At 37.6% G+C, this 25273-nt stretch overlaps 1 protein-coding gene across 1 annotated transcript; it reads left to right on the forward strand.

Annotated features, from left to right (window-relative positions):
• The first annotated feature begins 15502 nt into the window (after positions 1-15502).
• RAD51AP2 (RAD51 associated protein 2) lies at positions 15503-22357 on the forward strand. The gene is given in 3 exon segments (XM_019969511.2): positions 15503-18588; positions 18838-18921; positions 21813-22357. Coding segments are annotated over 3 exon segments (3294 nt in total). The 5' UTR covers positions 15503-15536; the 3' UTR covers positions 21971-22357.
• The last annotated feature ends 2916 nt before the right edge of the window (positions 22358-25273 follow it).

Here is a 25273-nt window from a genome sequence, read left to right on the forward strand (position 1 = left end):
TTGTGGGTGATTGTCTATATGTAGGTAACACTTTTTGATCTAAGACAAATAGACTGCCAGTTATTTCTCCAGCAAAGATGGGTTTATTCAGGATCTGCAGAGAATTGCAGTTGAGGTCTGCAGTCATGTCAAGCCACATGCAAGTGCTTGCACAAGCCAGGGAGGGAGAACTTTTTTTATAGAGGGGGAAAGTTGGGAGGACTACAGTAAGCAGCTGCTGCTGCTGCTGCTAAGTCGCTTCAGTCGTGTCTGACTCTGTGCAACCCTATAGACGGCAGCCCACCAGGCTCCTCCATCCATGGTATTTTCCAGGCAAGAGTACCGGAGTGGGGTGCCATTGCCTTCTCCAACAGTAAGCAGAGCCCATGGGTTTTCATTGGCCAGTTTGTTGCCAGGAGAGAAGAGGAGTCTTCCTTCTTCCTGTTGGGCTCTACTATTGTCATATGGTGTGAGGATTCCCGCTTCTGGTCTCTTAACTCTATTTAAATATTTTGAGGTTCCTGACAAAGTTTGACCATGTATCAATGCTTCAAAGATGGATAATTATAGTTTGAGAAAATTAGTTAATAAATAAAATCCAATAGAAAAGGTTTTTTCTTCAGTGGCCTGCATAAGTTAAACTATTGCCTTTTTGAAAAAAATTATTTTATCAGAGAGGAGTTTGGAGAGTAAAAGTGGAAAAGATGATGCAGCTATTACATTACTGTGCAAGCAGAAGGCTGTTCATCAGCAAGACACATATATCAGTCTATACTTTTCAGAAGAGGATGGCATCTAATATGGCATCTGATCTAATATTGAGCACATGCATGCGTGCGTGCTAAGTCGCTTTAGTCGTGTCTGACTCTGTGAGACTCTATGGACTGTAGCCCACCAGGCTCCTCTGTCCATGGGGTTCTCCAGGCAAGAATACTGGAGTGGGTTTCCATGTCCTCCTCCAGGGGTATCTTCCTGACCCAGGGATTGAACCTGTGTCTCTTATGTCTCCTGCATTGGCAGGTGGGTTTTTTACCACTAGCGTCACCTAGGAAGCCCATTGAGTACATATTGTGTACTAAATATTGTTTGAATTGAAATGATGGGTTTTTTTTTTTTTTGGTGTATTTGTTTTCGCCCAGCAGAGATTTTATAAGCAAAAAACAAAGAAAACCTCTATGCCTTTTTATGTAGTATTATTGAAGATTAAATTACTACAAAACATGGATGGTCATACTGCTGCTGCTGCTAAGTTGCTTCAGTCGTGTCCGACTCTGTGCAATCCCATAGATGGCAGCCCACCCAGCTCCCCCGTCCCTGGGATTCTCCAGGCAAGAACACAGGAGTGGGTTTCCATTGCCTTCTCCCATGGATGGTCATAGATCATATTAAAGTAAAATTCTATTTTTAATCCTTTGATTCTTTATATCATTTTTATAATGGAGAACACACATATTTTTCCTTTATATCCTAATTAGGAGAGCTTGGAAATGTATGGTCACAGTGCTTCTGCTTCTCCTTCTCACCTTTTAGTTTTTCTCATATGAGAAAAAGGATCTTCATACAAACCATGATTGTTGTGGTTCTGTCTTTGCTTAGCTACTCATTATATACCAAGCCCAGCCTCTGTCCTGTTTCTCTGTTTTCTGAAAGATGGCATTGTTATATATGTGTGTGTCTATATATATATATATGTTTTTCCAGGTTATTGTTCAAGATCTGAACTAGATAACTTTTAAGAGTCACCTCTAGAGTCCTTCTGAGTGGTCTCCAGATAGCATGGGTTTAGCTTTTGGAAGTTGATGTATAACTGTAGTAAGTGAGTGATTACTACAGTTATATATGGGGGCTTCCCTGGTAGCTCAGTTGGTAAAGAATCCGCCTGCAATGTGGGAGACCCAGGTTTGATCCCTGGGTTGGGAAGATCCCCTGGAGAAGGGAGCAGCTTGCCACTCCAGTATCCTGGACAGGAGAATTCCATGGACTGAGTAGGACACGACGGACCGACTTTCACTTTCACTTTTCAAGTGGGTGATTAGCATGTCTGGCCTCAGGAAAACTGCAAAACAGGTGACACTGCTAACCCTAACCCTAATCTATTCATGATCAAGTACAATGTATAACAAATATTAGGTATATAATGAATATGTGTCAGATAACTTTGTGAAACTGAATATGTATTCTTGTGCTACTTTGTTTCTCATAGGGCATAGCTATCTATGAGAAACTTCTAAAAATTAAGGAATGAGTTGCTGTTTAATAGAATTGTGTGACAGCACACTACAATGGGCAGCTAATTGCGTCTCTGCATGTCCTAAAGTTACATTTCCTTTCCACTTTCTATGATTCTTGGCTGTCTTTTTTCAAGACTCCCTCAAGAACCTCCTCAAGAGAGTCATGGCCTGGGTCACATTTTTCTATCATTAACTCTTCTCTAAAAGATCCACTAATGTATAGAATGTGCGGGGTTCAGTTATGAAGAGTGTGCCCAACTCATTCATTATAATTAGGAATTCTGGGACATATATTATTGATACAATCACAATAGATAGGTTACTATATTATAGTCTCTATGTAGATTTGGTTTTAAAAAATATCACTTTATTTCTTTCAGACCATAGTTATTTTATGTCCTGACTAGGTAGCATTTTCTATAGCCAAACTTCTTGGATTAATGACTTTCCTAATTAGTTCATCCTTATTTCTCTCAGTCCAATGTTAGAGCTATTTCTGCACATCCTTTAATTCTGTGAAAGCAGAGTTCTATTTTTTAGATCTTAGATCCTTTTTGTTTTCTAGTTGAAACTACTCTCCTGAGGCTGTCTAGATCCTGTTTTTCAAGACCCAGTTCAATCTCTCTCCTCTGTAAAGATTTCTCACCTTCCTATCTAAAACTTACTTCATTCTTCACTGAATTCCACAGAGAATGAGATGATTGGATGGAATCACAGACTCAATGGACATGAGTTTGAGCACACTCCAGAAGAAAGAGAAGGACAGGGAAGCCTAGCATGCTGCAGTCCATGGGGTTGTAAAGAGTTAGACATGCCTTAGTGACTAAACAATAACAACAATAAATTTATTGAAATTATTTATTTCAATAAATAGTGCTGCTACTGCTACTGTTAAGTCACTTCAGTCGTGTCCGACTCTGTGCGACCCCATAGACGGCAGCCCACCAGGCTCCCCCGTCCCTGGGATTCTCCAGTCAAGAACACTGGAGTGGGTTGCCATTTCCTTCTCCAGTGCATGAAAGTGAACAGTGAAAGTGAAGTCGCTCAGTCATGACCGACCCTCAGTGACCCCATGGACTTCAGCCCTCCAGGCTCCTCCATCCATGGGATTTTCCAGGCAGGAGTACTGGAGTGGGGTGCCATTGCACTCTTCTTAATAGTGCTAATATTACTCAATTGGTATATAGTCAACCCAACAGTTAAAAATTATTATTATCTATTAGATGGTAATACCCATGTATACACTAGAAATGCAAAGGTAAACAAAGTAACTGTTTTAAGTGTCAAGGAGCTAATAATTTAGTAGAGGAGATAGTATATAACATTATGTAATTTTATAGGTATTACAATAGATGTCTGAAATAATGGGGATATGGATAAAAACTGCTTAGTATGGAGAAGAGAAAAAAAGTTATTTTATAGAAAATTATAGGCTCCTAAGTGGCTGCACAGGCGCAGGAGGGCCTAGAGGAGCTACTCCACATTCAAGGTCAGGAGGGGTGGTGGTGAGGAGATACCCCTCATCCAAGGTAAGGAGAAGCGGCTGCACTTTGCTGGAGCAACCATGAAGAGATACCCCACATCCAAGGTAAGAGAAACCCAAGTAAGACGGTAGGTGTTGCAAGAGGGCATCAGAAGGCAGACACACAAACCATAATCACAGAAAACTAGTCAATCTAACCACACTAGGACCACAGCCTTGTCTAACTCAATGAAACTAAGCCATGCCCTGTGGGGCCACCCAAGATGGGCCAGTCATAGTGGAGAGGTCCTACAGAATGTGGTCCACTGGAGAAGAGAATGGCAAACCACTTCAGTATTCTTGCCTTGAGAACCCCATGAACAGTATGAAAAGGAAAAATGATAGGACACTGAAAGAGGAACTCCCCAGGTCAGTAGGTGCCCAATATGCTACTGGAGATCAGTGGAGAAATGACTCCAGAAAGAATGAAGGGATGGAGCCAAAGCAAAAACAATACCCAGTTGTGCATGTGACTGGTGATAAAAGCAAGGTCCGATGCTATAAAGAGCAATATTGCATAGGAACCTGGAATGTCAGGTCCATGAATCAAAGCAATTGGAAGTGGTCAAACAGGAGATGGCAAGAGTGAACATCGACATTCTAGGAGTCGGCGAACTAAAATCGACTGGAATGGGTGAATTTAACTCAGATGACCATTATATCTACTACTGCGGACAGGAATCCCTTAGAAGAAATGGAGTAGCCATCATGGTCAACAAAAGAGTTCAAAATGCAGTACTTGGATGCAATCTCAAAAACAACAGAATGATCTCTGTTCATTTCCAAGGCAAACCATTCAATATCGCAGTAATCCAAGACTATGTTCCAACCAGTAACGCTGAAGAAGCTGAAGTTGAATGGTTCTATGAAGACCTACAAGACCTTTTAGAACTAATACCCAAAAAAGATGTCCTTTTCATTATAGGGGACTGGAATGCAAAAGTAGGAAGTCAAGAAACACCTGGAGTAACAGGCAAATTTGGCCATGGAATACAGAATGAAGCAGGGCAAAGGCTAATAGAGTTCTGTGAAGAGAATGCACTGGTCATAGCAAACACCCTCTTCCAACAACACAAGAGAAGACTCTACACATGGACATCACCAAATGGTCAACACTGAAATCATATTGATTATATTCTTTGCAGCCAAAGATGGAGAAGCGCTATACAGTCAGCAAAAACAAGACCGGGAGCTGACTGTGGCTCAGATCATGAGCTCCTTATTGCCAAATTCAGACTTAAATTGAAGAAAGTAGGGAAAACCACTAGACCATTCAGGTATGACCTAAATCAAATCCCTTATGATTATACAGTGGAAATGAGAAATAGATTTAAGGGCCTAGATCTGATAGATAGAGTGCCTGATGAACTATGGACGGAGGTTCGTGACATTGTACAGGAGACAGGGATCAAGACCATCCCCATGGAAAAGAAATGCAAAAAAGCAAAATGGCTGGGGAGACCTTACAAATAGCTGTGAAAAGAAGAGAAAGAAAAAGCAAAGGAGAAAAGGAAAGATATAAGCGTCTGAATGCAGAGTTCCAAAGAATAGCAAGAAGAGATAAGAAAGCCTTCCTCAGCGATCAATGCAAAGAAACAGAGGAAAACAACAGAATGGGAAAGACCAGAGATGTCTTCAAGAAAATTAGAGATACCAAGGGAACATTTCATGCAAAGATGGGCTCGATAAAGGACAGAAATGGTATGGGCCTAACAGAAGCAGAAGATATTAAGAAGAGATGGCAAGAATACACAGAAGAACTGTACAAAAAAGATCTTAATGACCCAGATAATCACGATGGTGTGATCACTGACCTAGAGCCAGACATCCTGGAATGTGAAGTCAAGTGGGCCTTAGAAAGCATCACTACGAACAAAGCTAGTGGAGGTGATGGAATTCCAGTTGAGCTATTTCAAATCCTGAAAGAGGATGCTGTGAAAGTGCTGCACTCAATATGCCAGCAAATTTGGAAAACTCAGCAGTGGCCACAGGACTGGAAAAGGTCAGTTTTCATTCCAATCCCCAAAAAAGGCAATGCCAAAGAATGCTCAAACTACCACACAATTGCACTCATCTCACACGCTAGTAAAGTAATGCTCAAAATTCTCCAAGCCAGGTTTCAGGAATACGTGAACCATGAACTTCCAGATGTTCAAGCTGGTTTTAGAAAAGGCAGGGGAACCAGAGATTAAATTGCCAACATCCGCTGGATCATCGAAAAAGCAAGAGAGTTCTAGAAAAACATCTATTTCTGCCTTATTGACTATGCCAAAGCCTTTGGCTGTGTGGATCACAATAAACTGTGGAAAATTCTTCAAGAGATGGGAATACCAGACCATCTGACCTGCCTCTTGAGAAACCTATATGCAGGTCAGGAAGCAACAGTTAGAACTGGACATGGAACAACAGACTGGTTCCAAATGGGAAAAGGAGTACGTCAAGGCTGTATATTATCACCCTGCTTATTTAACTTATATGCAGAGTACATCATGAGAAACACTGGGCTGGAAGAAGCACAAGCTGGAATCCAGATTGCCGGGAGAAATATCAATAACCTCAGACATGCAGATGACACCACCCTTATGACAGAAAGTGAAGAGGAACTAAAAAGTGTCTTGATAAAAGTGAAAGAGGAGAGTGAAAATGTTGGCTTAAAGTTCAACATTCAGAAAACGAAGATCATGGCATTTGGTCCCATCACTTCATGGGAAATAGATGGGGAAACAGTGGAAACAGTGTCAGACTTTATTTTCTGGGCTCCAAAATCACTACAGATGGTGACTGCAGCCATGAAATTAAAAGATGCTTACTCCTTGGAAGGAAAGTTATGACAACCTAGATAGCATATTCAAAAGCAGAGACATTACTTTGCCAACAAAGGTCCGTCTAGTCAAGGCTATGGTTTTTCCAGTGGTCACGTATGGATGTGAGAGTTGGACTGTGAAGAAGGCTGAGCACCAAAGAATCGATGCTTTTGAACTGTGGTGTTGGAGAAGACTGTTGAGAGTCCCTTGGACTGCAAGGAGATCCAACCAGTCCATTCTAAAGGAGATCAGTCCTGGGTGTTCTTTGGAAGGAAGGATGCTAAAGCTGAAACTCCAGTACTTTGGCCACCTGATGCAAAGAGTTGACTCATTGGAAAAGACTCTGATGCTTGGAGGGATTGGGGGCAGGAGGAAAAGGGGACAACAGAGGATGAGATGGCTGGATGGCATCACCGACTCGATGGACATGAGTCTGAGTGAACTCCGGGAGATGGTGATAGACAGGGAGGCCTGGCGTGCTGCGATTCATGGCATCACAGAGAGTGGGACATGACTGAGTGACTAAACTGAACTGAACTGAAGTATGGAATGAATTAATGTATCCTTTAAGAATGAGATTTTGGGCATCATTTGTTCCTAGGTATCTTCCCTAAACTTCCAGACTCGGTTTCGTCTCGTCTCTTCAGTGCTTGGGTATTCCTCTGTTGTAGCACTTATATTATTATATGTCTGTATACTTTATGTGCCTGTTTCTCCTATTATATTGTAAACCCCTTGAAAAAAGGCTGTCTTGATTTTGAATATCTAATACCTAACACAGTTCCTGAAACATGAAAGTGGAAGTGTTAGTCACTCAGTTGTGTCTGACTCTTTGTGACCCCATGGATTGCAGCCCACCAAGCTCTTCTGTCCATGGAATTCTCTGGGCAAGAATACTGGAGTAGGTTACCATTTTCTTCCCCAGGGGATCTTTCACCCAGGGATTAAACCTGGGTCTCCCACATTGCCGGCAGACTCTACCATCTGAGCCATCAGGAAGTCTGGAGCATAATACTCAATAAATGTCTTGAGAATTGAGTAACAACAAGAAAACATGAGTGTTTGGGGAATCGAAAGCAACTTGGTGAGGCAGAGTGTGAGAGGCATGGGAGAAGGGAATGGATTAGTTGGAGATCAGGCTAGAAAACAGTCTAGGACAAAGTTGTGAATGGCCTGATTAACTGGGCTATGTAATGGGCAATGTAGTGTTAGTTTTATATCACCTTTATCCTTTTATATGCATATAACTGTCTGGAATGTATTTGTTAGAGACAAAGATTACATTTTATATGTCATAATATTTACTTCAGTATGAGGCATAGTTTCTTGCAGATAACAGGTATTTCATTCAGCAAATTGAAGGATAGTTAAATCAGATGAGAGCATTCACTTAAATTACTTTGAAAATTATGTTATTTAGTTGCCAGTGATTATTTATTGATAGTAAACAGTGACTACATTCTGCCCTAAATAGTGATAGAAGAAGCATTCTTTTGATCCATTCCTTTCCTCTGAACTGAACCTATGGCCATTCTGAAATTATAGAACCATAGGCAAACTTAAAATATTGAGAGAGTTATAAAGAGGAGAGTGAAAAAGCTGGCTTAAAGCTCAACATTCAGAAACGGAGATCATGGCATCTGGTCCCATCACTTCATGGGAAATAGATGGGAAACAGTGGAAACAGTGTCAGACTTTATTTTTGGGGGCTCCAAAATCACTGCAGATGGGGACTGCAGCCATGAAATTAAAGGACGCTTACTTCTTGGAAGGAAGGTTATGACCAACCTAGATAGCATATTGAAAAGCAGAGACATTACTTTGCCAACAAAGGTCCGTCTAGTCAAGGCTATGGTTTTTCCTGTGGTCATGTATGGGTGTGAGAGTTGGACTGTGAAGAAAGCTGAGCACCAAAGAATTGATGCTTTTGAACTGTGGTGTTGGAGAAGACTGTTGAGAGTCCCTTGGACTGCAAGGAGATCCAACCAGTCCATTCTAAAGGAGATCAGCCCTGGGTGTTCTTTGGAAGGAATGATGCTAAAGCTGAAACTCCAGTACTTTGGCCACCTCATGGGAAGAGTTGACTCATTGGAAAAGACTCTGATGCTGGGAGGGATTGGGGGCAGGAGGAAAAGGGGACGACAGAGGATGAGATGGCTGGATGGCATCACTGACTCGATGGACATGAGTCTGAGTGAACTCCGGGAGTTGGTGATTGACAGGGAGGCCTGGTGTGCTGCAATTCATGGGGTCACAAAGAGTAGGACATTACTGAGCGACTGAACTGAACTGAACTGAACTGATACTTTTTTGTATGTGGCAAATTTAGGATTCTTCACCCATAAAAATTATCAAATGAGATGAAAACAAACTAACAGAGTTTTGTTTTGTTGTGATAAAGTTTTCACAATATGTCCTGGTACCAATATATAATCTGTTGAATTGCCTCTCTGAGTCGGATGTGGCCTAGCAATTGCACACACATGCACGCACGCATGCACTACTTTAGCCAGACAAGACACAAAAACTCCCTGGCTTACCACAGCTACAATTCTGTAGTGAGAATTGATTTACAGAGTAATGTATCTGAAGTATTGTAAAATAGAGTTTGATTCAATACTATGCTGGTAACTGTTTGACACGTGGCTTGTCTAGAACTTAAAAAAAAAAAAAAAAAAAAAACTCCCTAATTTGTAGTGTTTCTGATTTTGGCAATTTAAATAGAAATACTTCCATCAAGGCCTACTCTAAGCTACCCACAGGATATTACTGAAATGGAGGGTTGGATAGAGATGCTGACATTCATCAAACTGTAAGAACTAGTCTAACACCTTGCTGCTGCTGCTAAGTCGCTTCAGTCGTGTCCGACTCTGTGCGACCCCATGGACTGCAGCCTACCAGGCTTCTCCGTCCATGGGATTCTCTAGGCAAGAACACTGGAGCGGATTGCCATTTCCTTCCCCAGTGCATGAAAGTGGAAAGTGAAAGTGAAGTCGCTCAGTCGTGTCTGACTCAAAGCGACCCCATGGACTGCAGCCTACCAGGCTCCTCCATCCATGGGATTTTCTGGGCAACAGTACTGGAGTGGGGTGCCATTGCCTTCTCCCAACACCTTGCTAGTTTGATGTTAATAATAACTATCATAACTTAAGAAATGTTTAATAAATATCTATTTACATGTCCAACTCTGTTCTAAATGCTTTGCATGATGTACTTCATTTAAATCACAATAGCCTAAGAGGTAAATTCTATTACTACTTTACAATTCCCATTTACAGGGATCTGTCTCAGAAAGGTTAAGTAATTGGCTCAGATTACAAAAGTAGGAAAAAGTAGACCATAGATTTAAACACAGACAGTTTAATTCCAGAGCCTACTCACCTCAGTGTTATTCTATATTGCCTTCAGGATAAAAAAAATTACGTTCAGTGTAGTTTTTAATGTTAACTCTATTTTGTATTTAATGTAAATATATATAATTCCTTCAAATTTTAAAGTATATTATAGTTTTATAAATTTGCAATGCCCAGCTAAATATTTATTACGCAACCAACCATAAAAAAATGACTAATCTCAGCAAAAAAATTGTACAAAAGGAGAAGGCAATCTAAGTAATTACAAGTTTGTATGATAAAAATAATTATAGACATTTTGCCATCTCAAAATCTTGAAAAGATTCTTGTAAAAGGCTAATTGAAAAGAATTCACAATTATTTTTTAAAAGAGGTGTTATTTACAATTGTATGAATTTCAAAATAATACAGACTCTTGCTTTTATCTCAGCAACAAAGAATCTTTTAATTGTTGCTGAAATTTATTAGACCATCAAAGAAATGTTGGAAATAGTTGAACATTTCCCCTGGTTTTCCAACAGTCAGGGCTTAGGAAAAAAAAATATCTTTGAATAGCTAACCATGCAAAAATATAATAGTACATTAGTGAAATCATATTTAGAACTAAAGAATGAGGAGCAGATGAAACTGTGGGTGTCTAAACATACAACATAGCTGTAAACTGGAAGGAATTCAGAAGACTTTTAAGTAAAGCCTGACATCATACTTACACAAATGAACCAGCATATGCCCAAGACTTAAAGATGTGAAAGGACTTTATATATTTGAAGAATGGTGAAAAGCTTAGTGATGCAGGAAATCAAGTTGTGTTGTGTAATAAGATAAAAAGCAGCTGAAAAAACAGTTTGGAGAACTACAAAGAACTTTGCATATCAAATTAAAGAGCCTGTATTTTATTCTATGGGCATCAACGAGTCAAGAGAGGTTCTTGGTTAGGAAACAAGCAACAAAGCGATTAATATTTTAGGAAAAAAAATCTCATGATAGTGGTGGGTGGAAGTCAAAGAGAAGACTAGTAAAAAGACCATCTTTTTACTATTCTCAACAGGAGGTGATGAGGGTTTAAAATAAAGCAGATGTGTTAGGGATAAAAAGTAAAGGATTCATTCCTGGGTCATAAGGGATAAAGAGTAGAGGAGTCATTCCTGGGTCATATTTAATATAGAATTAAAAAGATTTGATGAATGTCTACATAGGGATTGGGTGATGGGGAAACACTGTAAGAGAGAAAAAAATTAAGGATAACAAGAAGAGTTTCTAGTTCAGAAGACTGGGTAGATAATGATGTTATTAATAAAATGGGTAATGAGGAGATAGTTTAAAACTCAAAGTATTTGTATATACATTGTCTCATTTAAGACTTTTATAAGTTACTGTTGTTACTCAGCTGAAAGGTTAATTGCATATGTGGATGTACAGAACATCACAGTTTTCTTAAATATTTTCCCAACTAGAGCTTCTTAGTGACTATAAAGAATGCTTTTTGTGTTATTTATAGCCATATTTATTTCAAACATTTTTTGTAAATGGTGGCATTTCTTCTTTAACCCCCGTATTTGTTTCAAATATTTTTGTTAGTTGTTCTTATTAAGTGTTTAAAATATATTTGATTAACTTGTTGGTCTGAAAGTTTTAGGTTGAGTGTATTTATTCATCATTTACGTGCTTTATTAAAAGATATAAAAGAGAAAAACTGCCCTGTCAAATATCTGGTCTTACCATGAAACTTAAATGACATTAAAACCAGTAATATTTAAAGTCAGTTTTTGGCTTTATGCTGATATGAGCTCAATCAACTCTCCATTTTATCGTATAAAATCAAAACCAAAAGCAGAAGCTTAAAATATACTTAACACACCACTAAATGCATTTGGATTAGTAAAAGTGTTGTTGTTGTTATTTAGTTATTTAATCATGTCCAACTCATGTGCGACCCCACTAGGCTCTTCTGTCCATAGGATTTCCCAGGCAAGAATTCTGGAGTGGGTTGCCATTTCCTGCTACAGGGGATCTTCCTGATCCAAGGATTGAACCTGCATCTCCTGCAATGGCAGGTGGATTCTTTACCACTGAGCCCACCAGGGAAGCCCAGGGGTAAAAGTATAGTAACAGTAATATTCCTACATTCTATTTCATTAATTGAAGTTAACTATGGCACTGGGGATGTACCCTACTCCAGTATTCTTGCCTGGAAGCTCCCATGGATGGAGGAGCCTGGTAGGCTGCAGTCCATGGGGTCACTAAGAGTCGGACACAACTGAGTGACTTCACTTTCACTTTTCACTTTCATGCATTGGAGAAGGAAATGGCAACCCACTCCAGTGTTCTTGCCTGGAGAATCCCAGGGACGGCGGAGCCTGGTGGACTGCCGTCTATGGGGTCACACAGAGTCGGACACGACTGAAGCGACTTAGCAGCAGTAGCAGCAGCATGGCACTGGTGATGTAAAAATGAAAAGATCTTTGCCCTAATTGACAAGGCTAGTAGAGGGGATGTAAACAACTTAATACAATGTTTTAAGTGTTATAGTATAGTTGAAAATAAACTTCTATAGGAACAGAGATGAGGATCTAAGTAATATTTCCTAAGATTTGGATAGGGCAAGAATGCGATAAAGATGCTCCCTCAGTGGAGGTAACTTTTGGGTAGAACCCTTTTACACTGAAAATGAATTTGTCAAATGGAGAAAGAGATGGGCATTGAAAACATACATGAAAAGACAAGAAAATAACAGTCTGGTGTAGGCAGCACAGGGCAAATTATAAAACCAGATGAAGCCATAAAAGTTAAGGTAGGATCTAGTTGTGAAGATCTGCCATACTGAGCTAAGGACATTGGTCCTCAGGCATCCTGAGGTACTGGGTGAACTTTTGACTTTAACAGGAACTTGTGTCATATTTTCAGTATGGTATTTATCTCATTCTTTCCTTCAGAGCTGCACTGTAATAGGACACAAAGCTGAAAGGAATGACAGGTGCTGGCCTTAAAGCTCAGTTTATTGTTATTAAAGGAGGTAGGATTTTTCAAAGGAAGGGCAGGTAAAGTGATACAGAAAAATGGGACAATTAAAATGGGCTTTCAAGAGTAGGTAAGATTAGAAGTCTCATGTGTATTTAGATTAAAATGAGTTGAAGATACAATTTTTTTGCACTTATCACTTGTAACTAGTCTATTTTCAAGACAGCATTTTACAACTCAAGGAAAATGCACATAGTAGTTTCAATAGACATTGATTAAAATGACAGTGGTCATTAATGTTGAAACAAGTAAGTTCAAGGAAAGATTTTTTCTGACTTTATTGCTATAAATTTTTTCAAAACAGAAAAAAACATACATTCCTATACACTTAACAGCATCTTAGACATAGTTCTCAAACAAATGTTGAATTAAATGGAAAACTGAGTTTTATTTGAATTCTAGTCCTTAATGCAGTTTTAAAATAATGGTGTGATGGAGATTTTAAAAACTGTGTGTTCTTGGGAAAACTAGCAAGTTGAAGAAAAAAAACACCAAGTTACAGATCTATCTAGAATCACAAAGCTATAACAGTTACTATACTGATAGAAAGCTTATTTCTAATATTATGTCACTATACCAATTACATCTACTGAGAGTTGGACTATAAAGAAAGCTGAGCGCTGAAGAATTAATGCTTTTGAACTATGGTGTTGGAGAAGACTCTTGAGAGTCCCTTGGACTGCAAGGAGATCCAACCAGTCTATCCTAAAGGAGATCAGTCCTGGGTGTTCATTGGAAGGACTGATGCTGAAGCTGAAACTCCAATATTTTGGCCACCTAGTGTGAAGAGTTGACTCATTTGAAAAGACCCCGATGCTGGGAAAGATTGAGGGCAGGAGGAGAGGGGGATACAGAGGATGAGATGGTTGGATGGCATTACCGACTCAATGGACATGGGTTTGGGTGAACTCCAGGAGCTGGTGATGGTAGAGACGCCTGGCGTGCTGTGGTTCATGGGGTCACAAAGAGTCGGACACGACTGAGCAACTGAACTGAACTGGCTATGCAAGTCAGTCTATGGGTTGGTCAAAGCATACAACAGAGTGCATTTGAATGGAGTGTAGAATTATGGAAAATCTGAGATTAAAAAAAAAAAACAATGCAACCAAAGATATATAGGAACAGCACTTTGAGAACTTGCTGATATATAACCTGAACTATTGCCACATTTATATTTATAGTGTTGATGAAGTGCTTATACTGTAAGGCTTTCTATAAATTTAAGTAAACATTTGTCTGGAGGAATTCACAAGCTAAAGTAACGTCTAGAATTGGAATTATAATATATCTAAGAATATTTATGAGACAAGAGGCTGATGAACAGTTTATTAAGTAAAGCAGTATGCCAGTCATAGTTTGCCATTTATACACTTAGAGTTTCTGAGATTTTATATATATATATATATGTATGTATCTATGAATGTACAGCTTATCAACTTTGAAACTAGCATCAAGGGGATAGAAGCTTCTGATTACTGAACAGTAATGATATATTTCATAATGAACATATATATAAGAATAATAATAAGCACTTTGAAAATAGCTTTCTTTAGAATTATGACATTCACAAAAATCAGAATTGACTGAAGAGAATAAATATATTGCTTTCAAACCAGAAGAAAAAGAAAAATAACATTTACAAAATTTATTACGTGAGTCAGAACTGTCTGATTACACTTACAATAAATAGAATACTTGAAACATATAATTTTTAAGTAATTGTATTCACAACAGGGCTTCCCTGGCGGCTCAGAGGTTAAAGCGTCTGCCCGCAATGCGGGAGACCTGGGTTAGATCCCTGGGTCGGAAAGATTCCCCGGAGAAGGAAATGGCAACCTACTCCAGTATTCTTGCCTGGAGAATCCCATGGACGGAGGAGCCTGGTGGGCTACAGTCCACGGGGTTGCAGAGTCGGACACGACTGAGCGACTTAAAAAAAAATCACAACATTGGGGAAGAAAACTCCACAGTGCATTGAAAATCTTCTACAGTCTTAAAGTGTAGATTAATAGTTATCTGGATAATAATTTCCACACGACTTTTTCCCTGAAATATTCAGATTGTTAAGTACCAGTCCTGCCTTCTCTCAAAACACACTTCAAGACTGAAGTGGGAATATGATTGTAAACGCCATTGGCATCATTAAGAGCACTTTAGGAAGTTTTACCACACATAGGGAGATTTGGTCTGGTGTTTACAGAGCTACACGGTTTCAATGGACAAGATAGTCCAGAGAAACTGTGGAGACGTTCTTCTGAGAAAAAACAGAATTTTAGAATTTTAAAAATACAGCCGTGTCCGTTCACAAATTAAAAAAAAAAAGATTCTGACTTTTCTCTTTAATTCTACCAGAGGGAAGAAAAAGTTTAGATCAGCTACAATTGTAACAATAGCAAGGGGCGCTAACAATAGACAAAATAACGGTCACAGGCGGTTGGTGTTTTTTGAGGTAGAGACTATGTGGGCGGGGCTCGCTGCAGCAGGGTGGGTGGGGGCGTGGCCCTGGGGGCGTGTCAGGGGCGTGACCGAGGCGGGGCTGGAGGGGGTGTGTTGCTTAAGAGCCGCCTCGGGCCGGCTCAGAGACCCGAGTCTGCCCGGAACCTGTGACGGAATACCTCAGTTCGCTGTCATGTCACTCACGCAGCGCGCGCCGCAGGTTTCCGAACTCGGGGAGCCTGCCTCCCCTTTACCACCTGCTGACGACCCTGATTCCCTACCACCCCGTAGTAAGAGGCCCCGTCTTGAGGAGACCGGTGGTGTTTCTGAGGTGGAGTGGAGGCTGCCTTTGGTGCCTTGCTTGTCTGAGGTGGAAAAAGTCTGGGAGTTGTCGCTCAGACCCCTCACAGCGCTCATGATTTCAACTGAGGAGATTTTTGGTAACGCCACAGGCTCGTGTGTGAAGAAATCTTTAAGTGGGAAACAGATATATAATCCGGAAGGCCAAAATAGCAAATTTGAGATGAATAGTTGTTTGCGGTCTCTACCCTCACAAAATTTTGTTTCTGGTGTGAAGACTTCTAGAACGTCTTGTGAACCAGGGCTGTATGCCAGAGAGATTTTCAGTGTGCATTGCACTGATAGATTTGAAATAGAGACTGGTCAGCTGTCCCACGCCTCTGTACAGGATGTACATGTAATTAAAAACGAGGATGGACAATATTTAGTTCAGGAGAGAGACAATAGTCAGGAAGACAATAATGACATAAAACTGACAGAAAATCCATTTTTAGATATTACCTTTTACAAGGACACCAAATCAACATGTCATGATATTAAGAACAGATGTAAAGCTGGTAGTGTTATGCCATCAAATAAAAAAGAAAATAGCGTTCCAGCATCTACGCTAAAAATACCAAAATCTCAAAACCAGCGCGGCATGGAAATTGCCAAACCTAGCTATTTTAGAGATAAGAGTACAACAAGTATCCCTGAGTTTCCAACTGATTTAAATAGCAAAATGTCCTCTGTCTATTTAAAGGAAATAGGGAAGAAAAATGACAAAAATGAGGCATATGTTAGGGATTTCACAAACACTCATTGGTCCCAAAATAGACCTGATGTTAAGAAGCAAAAGTTACAGAATGATAAAAAAATTGTGGATGCAGAAAATATTTTTTCTGAGTGTTATGAAAGTAACCACCAGTCACTCAGCAACCAAAGTGTTTGTGTGAGAAAAAAAGACTTGATCAGTTTACACTACTATAATCACAGTAGTATCAAGTTTGATGCAATAGACTCCGCAAAGAATTTCACTATAAAACTAGAAAATGCAAATTGCAAGGAGACAGAAACATGCCTGTACAGCTACATATTTACCAGATTGGAAAAACTGCAAAGCTGGGACTGTAACATTATATATATTTTGAGAAAAAATAGGGAAAATAGTTGGACTATGGATAGTTACAAGGTGAAATATGAAAATATGAAAAAAGCTGGAGAAATACTGAATTTGCAACAATTATTAGAAATAGATCTAAGTAAAGGAAATTATCACAATATGAAAGTCATGAAAACACATGATGAAAAAGCAAAGCCTCTCATGACAGAAACACTGGATAGTCAAAAAGCTTTAAAGCAAATTTTTTGCTTAAAAGATAAAGGAGAAAAAGATAATATGCTATACTTCAGATATTATACCACACAAAAAGATTTTCATTTAAGCAGTTATTTTGAAAGTTTCATTACAGAAATTTTTTATTTCCATGAAAGTATTTCAGGAAATCAAAAAGATAATAATATCTTAACCTGGTATGGAATTTTGAAGTGTAAAAAGCAAATTGATGTTCAAAATCTAATAACTGAGACTATGAATGTCAGTATAAATAATGATATTTCAAGCATATGTTTACAAACCAATGTTTTGGACCCTCTAAATATTATATTGAAAACCAGCATAACTTCTTTGCTCAATGACTTTGTCTCTTTTACAGTAGTTGAAAATGATTCTAAATTAGAAGAGGGATGCATTTTCAAATGGATAATGTATTTGAATTATCCAAAAAACATCACATTGGAAAGTCATACTGTATGTTCAGTCAGGATTTTAACTTTTTCAAGACTTTTAGACAGTAATATGAAACCTAAGTTAAAGAAAAGAAAGCTATTTAAAAGTGAACAAATTTTTGAAGAGCCTAAGAAAAAACTTACCAATTCCTTCAGTATGACAAGTAAAAACATACACTTTCCAATTTTTGAAACATATGAAAAAATTCCTCTTTTAATGGACTTTGATGACATTGATGAAGAAAAGCAAAAGCATAAAAGTTTTAATTTTAACTACATATTTAAAGATTTCTTCAATACTAGGCAACAGGCTATACAGGCAAGCCATGACAAAAAGCATAGTGAACAAACCAATCCCATGACTGTAACTCAGGTGCTAGGTTTTGGGAACTTGATAAATGAAATTGAAGATAAAAAGTACAACTTAACTTTGAAGGAGGAAGGAAAAATCACAACACAAAATTTAACAAACTTTTGCCAAGGTCATGAAGACATTAAGACAGAAAAAGAAGAGAAAAATAGTTTTTATTCAATGGATGACATGTTTATTGTGCAACCAGTTTCATTAATGACTAAATTGGATGTGGAAGAGACTAAATATGTTAATCAAAGTAATGTAGTTGACAGAAATGAATATGAGAGTACTTGTCAAGAAAGTGAGTTAGCTAATTCAAAGCATTTTCATCCAAAGAATGACTCTTCAGAATGTTTTAATCATCAGTTTGAAACTCATTTGAGTGTAGGGAACAATGAATGTTTTCAGGACTTAACTGCCAAGTGTTTATCAACAGACGTTCTGACAATAGCAAACAATTTTGAAATGAAGAGTAAATTTAATTTAGTGCTTGAAGAACTTCGTATGTTTCATGAAATTAGTAAGGAAAATGAAATTCTAAGCACTGTGGAAACCAACAATAGGCAAGAAAATTACTTTGTAGAAAGCAATGCTGTTGAGGAGGTAAAAATGGAGATAAAAAAAGGTTTGAAAATGGGTACAGAAAACAAATTATGTTCATCGTCTTTGCTTGGTGATACGATAGCAAGTCCTAATATGCATAAAAAACACCAAAGTTTATTTAAGTGGAAAACAGTACCCAAAAATGGTGAACAGGAAGTTCCTAATGATTGCTGCCTAAGAACACCAGAGGAAGAATTACTTTATTCTACTTCTAAGGAAGGTATGAAATTGATTTTAAAATGTACTTTCTGAGATAAAATATGGCATTTTTTTTCTGTGTAGGCCAAATATATAATTTTGGCAAAAAAGAAAGTAAGGTGTAAGACAGTATTTATTGATGTTATTATTTTTCTATTATATATAAGGAACGAATGGGAGGGAATATTTCTGAAAAAGTAATTTGTTTATAGTATTGACACTTCATATAAAAAGTTACTTTTTGTTATAACACATTGATCTTTATTTTCAGATTGTGAAAATCCTTCACCTGAAAGACCAACTTCTTTCTCTGATGAATTTAAGGAAGAAAAATTTAATTATCTACTGAAGGCAGGTAGGAGTTTTGGTTATTTTCTTTAATACTTTATAAGATGATTACTGCATTCTTGTATTTTTAGCATAAGGAAAATATGCTAAGTTGTTAAAAAATAAATACAAAAATGTAATACTTTTGTAAACATTAAATTTATTGATACAAATTCCTACAGGTAAAAATTGGCTAAAAATGAAAAAAATCATTTAGAATGTAACTAGAAAATATACTTTATAAAACTTTACATATTTTCAGTGATGTCTTGCAATCGCTATATGATAAGATAGGTATTATATATATCTAGTATGTATATCTAATATATGTAACATTAATTAGCAAAAGCAAAAAAGGCATTTGTCTAAGTTAGATTTACATTGGTGTTACTCCCAATTATAAATTTAGTATCATTGTTTTCTATCCTTTAAATATTATAGGGCTGTTTATATGGACATTTTATATTGTAATTTTGAAAGAAATTAGCACCATTTACATATATTAACATAATTTAGTACTATGGCATTTAAATGTTTGATTATAAAAGAATCAAACTAAAGAAAAGTTAAACAGCTAACCTTATTCTTTGCCTAAGAGGTCTGTAATATCAGAATAAAATACACTAAGTCTACCATCTGTTCTAACTTGTAGTACCAATGAAGATGAGGTAGGGGTTGGATTGAAATTAGGGAATTCTTTTCTTTCTTTCTTTTTTTTTTTAGGGAATTATTTTCTAAATGACTACATTTTCATTTGATCTGAAATTGCTGGTTTTATACAAGACTAGATCTAGAAAGAATAATGATGTAGGTGAAATACATTTATCAAAATATCTTCAGTCTTGCATCACTTCTCAAAGCATTTCTCCTGGCTTCTCATTAGGAGAAAATGCTGTCCCTGACACTTTTATTCAGTCACTTCAAAACTGCATAGTTTCTTTTTTCTTAGCTTTCAATGAAATACTCTTAAAAATTAATCCAGGTCCTTGGAAGATCAAAAGCCTGTGGGTTTTCTCCCCTGAAAAAAGGAAATAATTTAAGGAACAATACTCTATGAGACCGAAAGCTGGGTAGTAGAATTAGCCTGAAAAGGATAGGGGTTGTTTCTTCTAGAACAGGAAGAAAGGAAGAAATTGGGTTTAGGAACATATTCTCTGATAGAGGAAGATTATTAGAGAACACAAACCCATATTGTCCTCTTGATGATAATTGTGTTAATGAAATGGATATTTAAGACAGATTAAAGTATGTGCCTCAATCGGGAAAGAAATGTTACATTTGTTGGAAATATCTGAACCCATAATACTCTATTGTGGCTTCACGAGGAAAGATACCTCCTTGTCAAGAAATATGAAAAATAATGTTAGAGGTCAGCCAAAATTACTTAATACTATGTTAGGATCATTGTGAAGCCTCTTTCAAAGTGCATAAAAATGGAATGATATACCTGGGATTTGTTAAAATCCATAGTGTAAGGGAAAAGTTGGGAGGTACTGGGGAAAATGGACTAATTATGGACTAAAAATGGACTAATTCTGGGTCCCTACTTACGCAGGGTATTTTTAAAGGTATTGAAAGACTTCTGATTGTGCAGAAATGTTTTTGATACCCACCCACTTGTCATCATGATGCCTCCAATTAAAGTTTCTGCTACCAACATTTCTAGCACATCCTATCTCCCTTTCTGTCTCTCTCCTTTCTCTGTGGTATGGAGGAGGCAAATACTTTGAGTGTGTCAAATGGCAGCTAGCCAGTATGCCAGGAGCTTTATATATCATTTAGTACCAATACTTCTCTAATTTTAATGTGTATGTATATGTCAACCAAAGAATATCACGAGTCACCTGATTCTACAAGGAGTGAGTCATTAACCACTGCACTTGCTAATCTCTAGCATAGTCTGAAAGGAGTTTAGGAATTCTGTGCTCTGGAAAAACTGGCAGAACAGGTCTTCAGATAGATATTTTCAAGAGAAAATTGTATGAACCCAATTTCTTGCATCTTCCCATACTTAGAAAAGCACTGAAATAATTGACTAAAATATCTGTTCCTCCTAACTGGCACTAAGCTTCTACCAAGATGTGAGTCTGGTTGCATATACCTCTTCTCCAAAATCACATGTATGCTCACCTCCTCTCTAAACTGTCCACAGCAGTTCTTCAGAGCTATCTGAGAGGCTGTATCCAGAGGGTATACTCCTCAGTAAGTCCCCAAACAAAACTGAAACTCACAGCTCTCCGTTCAGTTCAGTTGCTTAGTTGTGTCCGACTCCCAGAGTTTACTCAAACTCATGTCCATTGAGTCAGTGATGCCATCCAACCATCCCATCCTCTGTCGTCCCCTTTCCATTCCGCCTTCAATCTTCCCTAGCATCAGGGTCTTTTCCAATGAGTTCTTCGCATTAGGTAGCCAGATGTTTTGAACTTTTTACAAAATGTTAGTGTCATGTTAAATAAAACTTCAAAATTAGAGCTCTCCATTGATACATGAAGATGAAATACATTTGTGCTGTATTATCTATAATAATCTCTATTAGAAGCCACATGTACATATTAATGATATAGTCTAATAACTTCTAATGGAAAAATAACATAGTCTTTACAGCCACTACATCATGTTAAGTTTAAACTCTATATAGTTTTGTTGATGTTAAGCCAGATTGCATGACTGGAATGCTGATTTTATTTAATTGCTATGTTATGTTATGTTGGGCAAGTTACTTATCATTTTTGTGCTGAGTTTTCCACATTTAAAAAATGGAGATAAGAGTAAGTAAACTAATGCACTCAAAGCACTTAGCTCAGTGACTCAGTAAATGTTGTTAGTATCGTGATTTTAGAAGTTAGGAATCATTTTTAAGCATAGAAACTATGAGTGATTTTTACTCCCTTATGTACCTTTATTGTCTTATATTTTTAGGTAGCAGTTTTTCATATGGAATTTCAAGAGTACTACCTCTTAAGACATGCGGTCGACCAATCAGGGTTGGATTGTCAAGAAAAGCCAAGCTTAAACAACTTCATCCCTATCTGAAATGAATATGTTTTGAGAACTTAAAAGAAGATTTTGGACTTTAATATTTCAAAACATTTCACATCTATAAATCTTTTGTTTCTTTCTTTGGATAAATGCTTTCTTCCAGCTTAGAAGTTTGTGTATGTGTGTATCTAATGTGTATATCTTGAAGAAGGCAATGGCACCCCACTCCAGTACTTTTGCCTGGAAAACCCCATGGACGGAGGAGCCTGGTAGGCTGCAGTCCATGGGGTCGCTGAGGGTCTGACGCGACTGAGCGACTTCACTTTCACTTTTCGCTTTCATGCATTGGAGAAGGAAAGGGCAACCCACTCCAGTGTTCTTGCCTGGAGAATCCCAGGGACGGGGAAGCCTGGTGGGCTGCCGTCTATAGGGTTGCACAGAGTCGGACACGACTGAAGCAACTTAGCAGCAGCAGCAGCAGCAGCAATGTGTATATCTATCTTTAAATGTTATAAAATACTTCATTAATGTTTTCATAGCATATTAATAAATATATACATGAAGGCTTTTCATAGTCTTATAAAATATGTCAACTTATTTTCATGATATATGTATATAAAGTGTTTGTGGAGAGCATTGGTAGTATTTATTGGTTTCTGAAAAGAATCTATGACTCCTAAAAATGTCACAAACTAACTGTTCTAATCCACTCTCCCTATTTTTAAAGTGAAAAAAACAGAGGTACAAAGAGGATGGGTAAATTTTTCAAGACCACTTAGTCAGGATTGAAGGGCTTCCCTGGTAGCTCAGTTGATAAAGAATCCACCTGCAATGCGGCTCGACTTCTGGATCAGGAAGATCTTCGGAGAAGGGACAGGCTACCCAATCCAGTATTCTTGGGCTTCTTGATGGCTCAGCTGGAAAGAATCCACCTGCAATGTGGGAGACTTGGGTTTGATCCATGTGTTGGGAAGATCCCCTGGTAGAAGGGAACAGCTACCCACTCAAGTATTAGTCCATGGGGTCTCAAAGAGTCAGACATGACTGAGTGACTTTCACTTTTTATTTTAGTCAGGATTGAAATAAAAGCACTCTCCTCTGTAGCAATTTTTTCACCTTTCTCTGAATTCACTTTCTAGTTTTTGTTTTCCCCTCCAGAGTCTTATCTTTGGCTAGAGCAGAATTATGATCATGTAGTTATCAATTAATTAATTTATAAAACAAACATATTTTGATACTCCTGCTATTGTATTAGGCTCAGTAATAGAATGTATAAAAAGACATGTATAAGACCTGCCTTAATGAGCTTACTTTTTATACACAGATAAAATATATGATTTGTATAATTTAAAGATATAATTTAAAGGTCACCATTAGTAGAGCAATAGTTTTCAAAACATTTAGCAGAGAAATAGCAATAAAGTGGGCTACTTAGCAAAAAGTAAGGAAAAAAGGAAGTGTCAAGAAAGGATAAAATCAGAAAAAGGAAGACTGATGTATCAGTTCACAAATAAATGTGACTGGATTAAATTATCCTACTACAAGCCAAGGTTCTCAGACACACTAAATACCATTTCAAATTCAGCTCTATTCATTAATTTTCATTCCCCACCATGTACTTGGTAACTTCAACATCCTGCTCTAATTTCTTATTTTTCCCCACAGAACTCACCACATAATTTATATCTTGCTAGAATGCAAGACCCTTGAAGGCAGGTTTCTTAAGAGTACCTGCCCCTTGTAAGTACCCATAAAATATTTGCGTGTACAAGTGAATAAATTTCTACACCAGGTCATAATAGCTATGTCTTTTGAATGCTTAATAGCTTTATGACCTTGGGAAAGTCTAAAAAGGGGATAATAATATCTCATGGGATCATTGTGATGTTAAATGAGCTAATGCATGTGATAGATTCATAATAGCTTTGATATTAGTAGAAACTTCTCAGTAATGAAAAATAATGTACTGATACACAGTAAATACTCAATAGCTAGTCACTAGAATGTTTTGACTTTTTCTTTTTTTCTGTATCTTGAATTAGATTATCTTTGGGATTATGCCTACTCCTTTGAGTCTGTTGAAGATATTCCTTTAACTTTTTTTTCTACACAGGTCCTTATCTTCCTTCTCCTTCTTTTTATTATTTTTATAAGTTCCATGTTGGATTTTTATTTCATTTTATACATGGCAGATCTCATCACAATCAAAGTTTGTCTTCACAGACCTTGGTCCTTTTCCCTATTCTTTGTTGCTGTGTGTGAATACTGAATTCCATTCTCATATCAATTTCTCTAGGACAAATTTTTATGCTCCCAGTCTTATTCTTAATTTTAGGAAGCTTTTATATATGCTTTCATTTTTTTCTAGTAAATGGTGCATAAACTTACAACCACTACAGTTCTTTCACACTCTGAACTACATAATAAGTATAAACTCCTAGCACATACCATTTCTATGCTGCTACACCATTACTGGGCTTCCCTAGTGGCTCAGACAGTAAAGAATCCACTTACTATGCAGGAGACCTGGTTCAATCCATGGGTCAGGAAGATCCCTTGGAGAAAGGAATGGCTACCCACTCCAGTATTCTTGCCTAGGGAATTCCATAGACAGAGAGCCTGGTGGGCTGCAGTCCATGGGGTTGCAAAGAGTCAGACACGACTGAGGGACTAACACTTCTTCACTTCACACCATTACTATTAATAGCTTGATCTATAGAGCTTTTCTTATTAAAATTTTGAGAAAGATTACACCTCCTCAAATTGAAATTTGCTCATACTAGCATCATTATTCAAGTACTCCTTCCCTCAGTACTTCCTTCCCAAATACACATATGCACACAAAAACAGACACCACCTTCCTCCTTAGGCCTAGTTTTATGAGTTCTTGTTTCTGGAATTAGAAAGTTGGAGGATAGGAGGGAGATAATGTTTTGGCTCTTTTGCTTTTGTCTTCATGGCCAGGTTTGGAGAGTCTGCATTGAGAGCTATGGTTGAAGACATTTAAAATTGAAATCCATCCTCCCTCCACCTTGTTCTTAAAATGTAAAAGTTGAATGCTTTCAGATTAGAAGAAAAATATTCAAAGGATGAAAAGCCACTTCAAAAAATACTTGCTCTTCTTCAACTTTAGAATAAATCTCTGTGTTATTTCAGTTTAAAGCAACAAGCTTTTGGATGCATTAACAGTGAGCATGAGAAAAGAAGCAGAACCTTCCATTAAATCAACTTGAAAAAGTTATGTTGATAGTGCCTTAAACTTCTGAGTTAATGTTATCTATTTAACATTATTTAGTTAATCAAAATAGAAAATAAAATATTTAGTAAGTTGATCTTTAGTTCCATCTCAATGGCCACATGAAAGAATTTATAGAGTCAGCCATCAGTTTGGGAAATTTTTC

This window comes from Bos indicus, chromosome 11 (assembly GCF_029378745.1).
Source record: "Bos indicus isolate NIAB-ARS_2022 breed Sahiwal x Tharparkar chromosome 11, NIAB-ARS_B.indTharparkar_mat_pri_1.0, whole genome shotgun sequence".
Taxonomy (NCBI): domain Eukaryota; kingdom Metazoa; phylum Chordata; class Mammalia; order Artiodactyla; family Bovidae; genus Bos; species Bos indicus.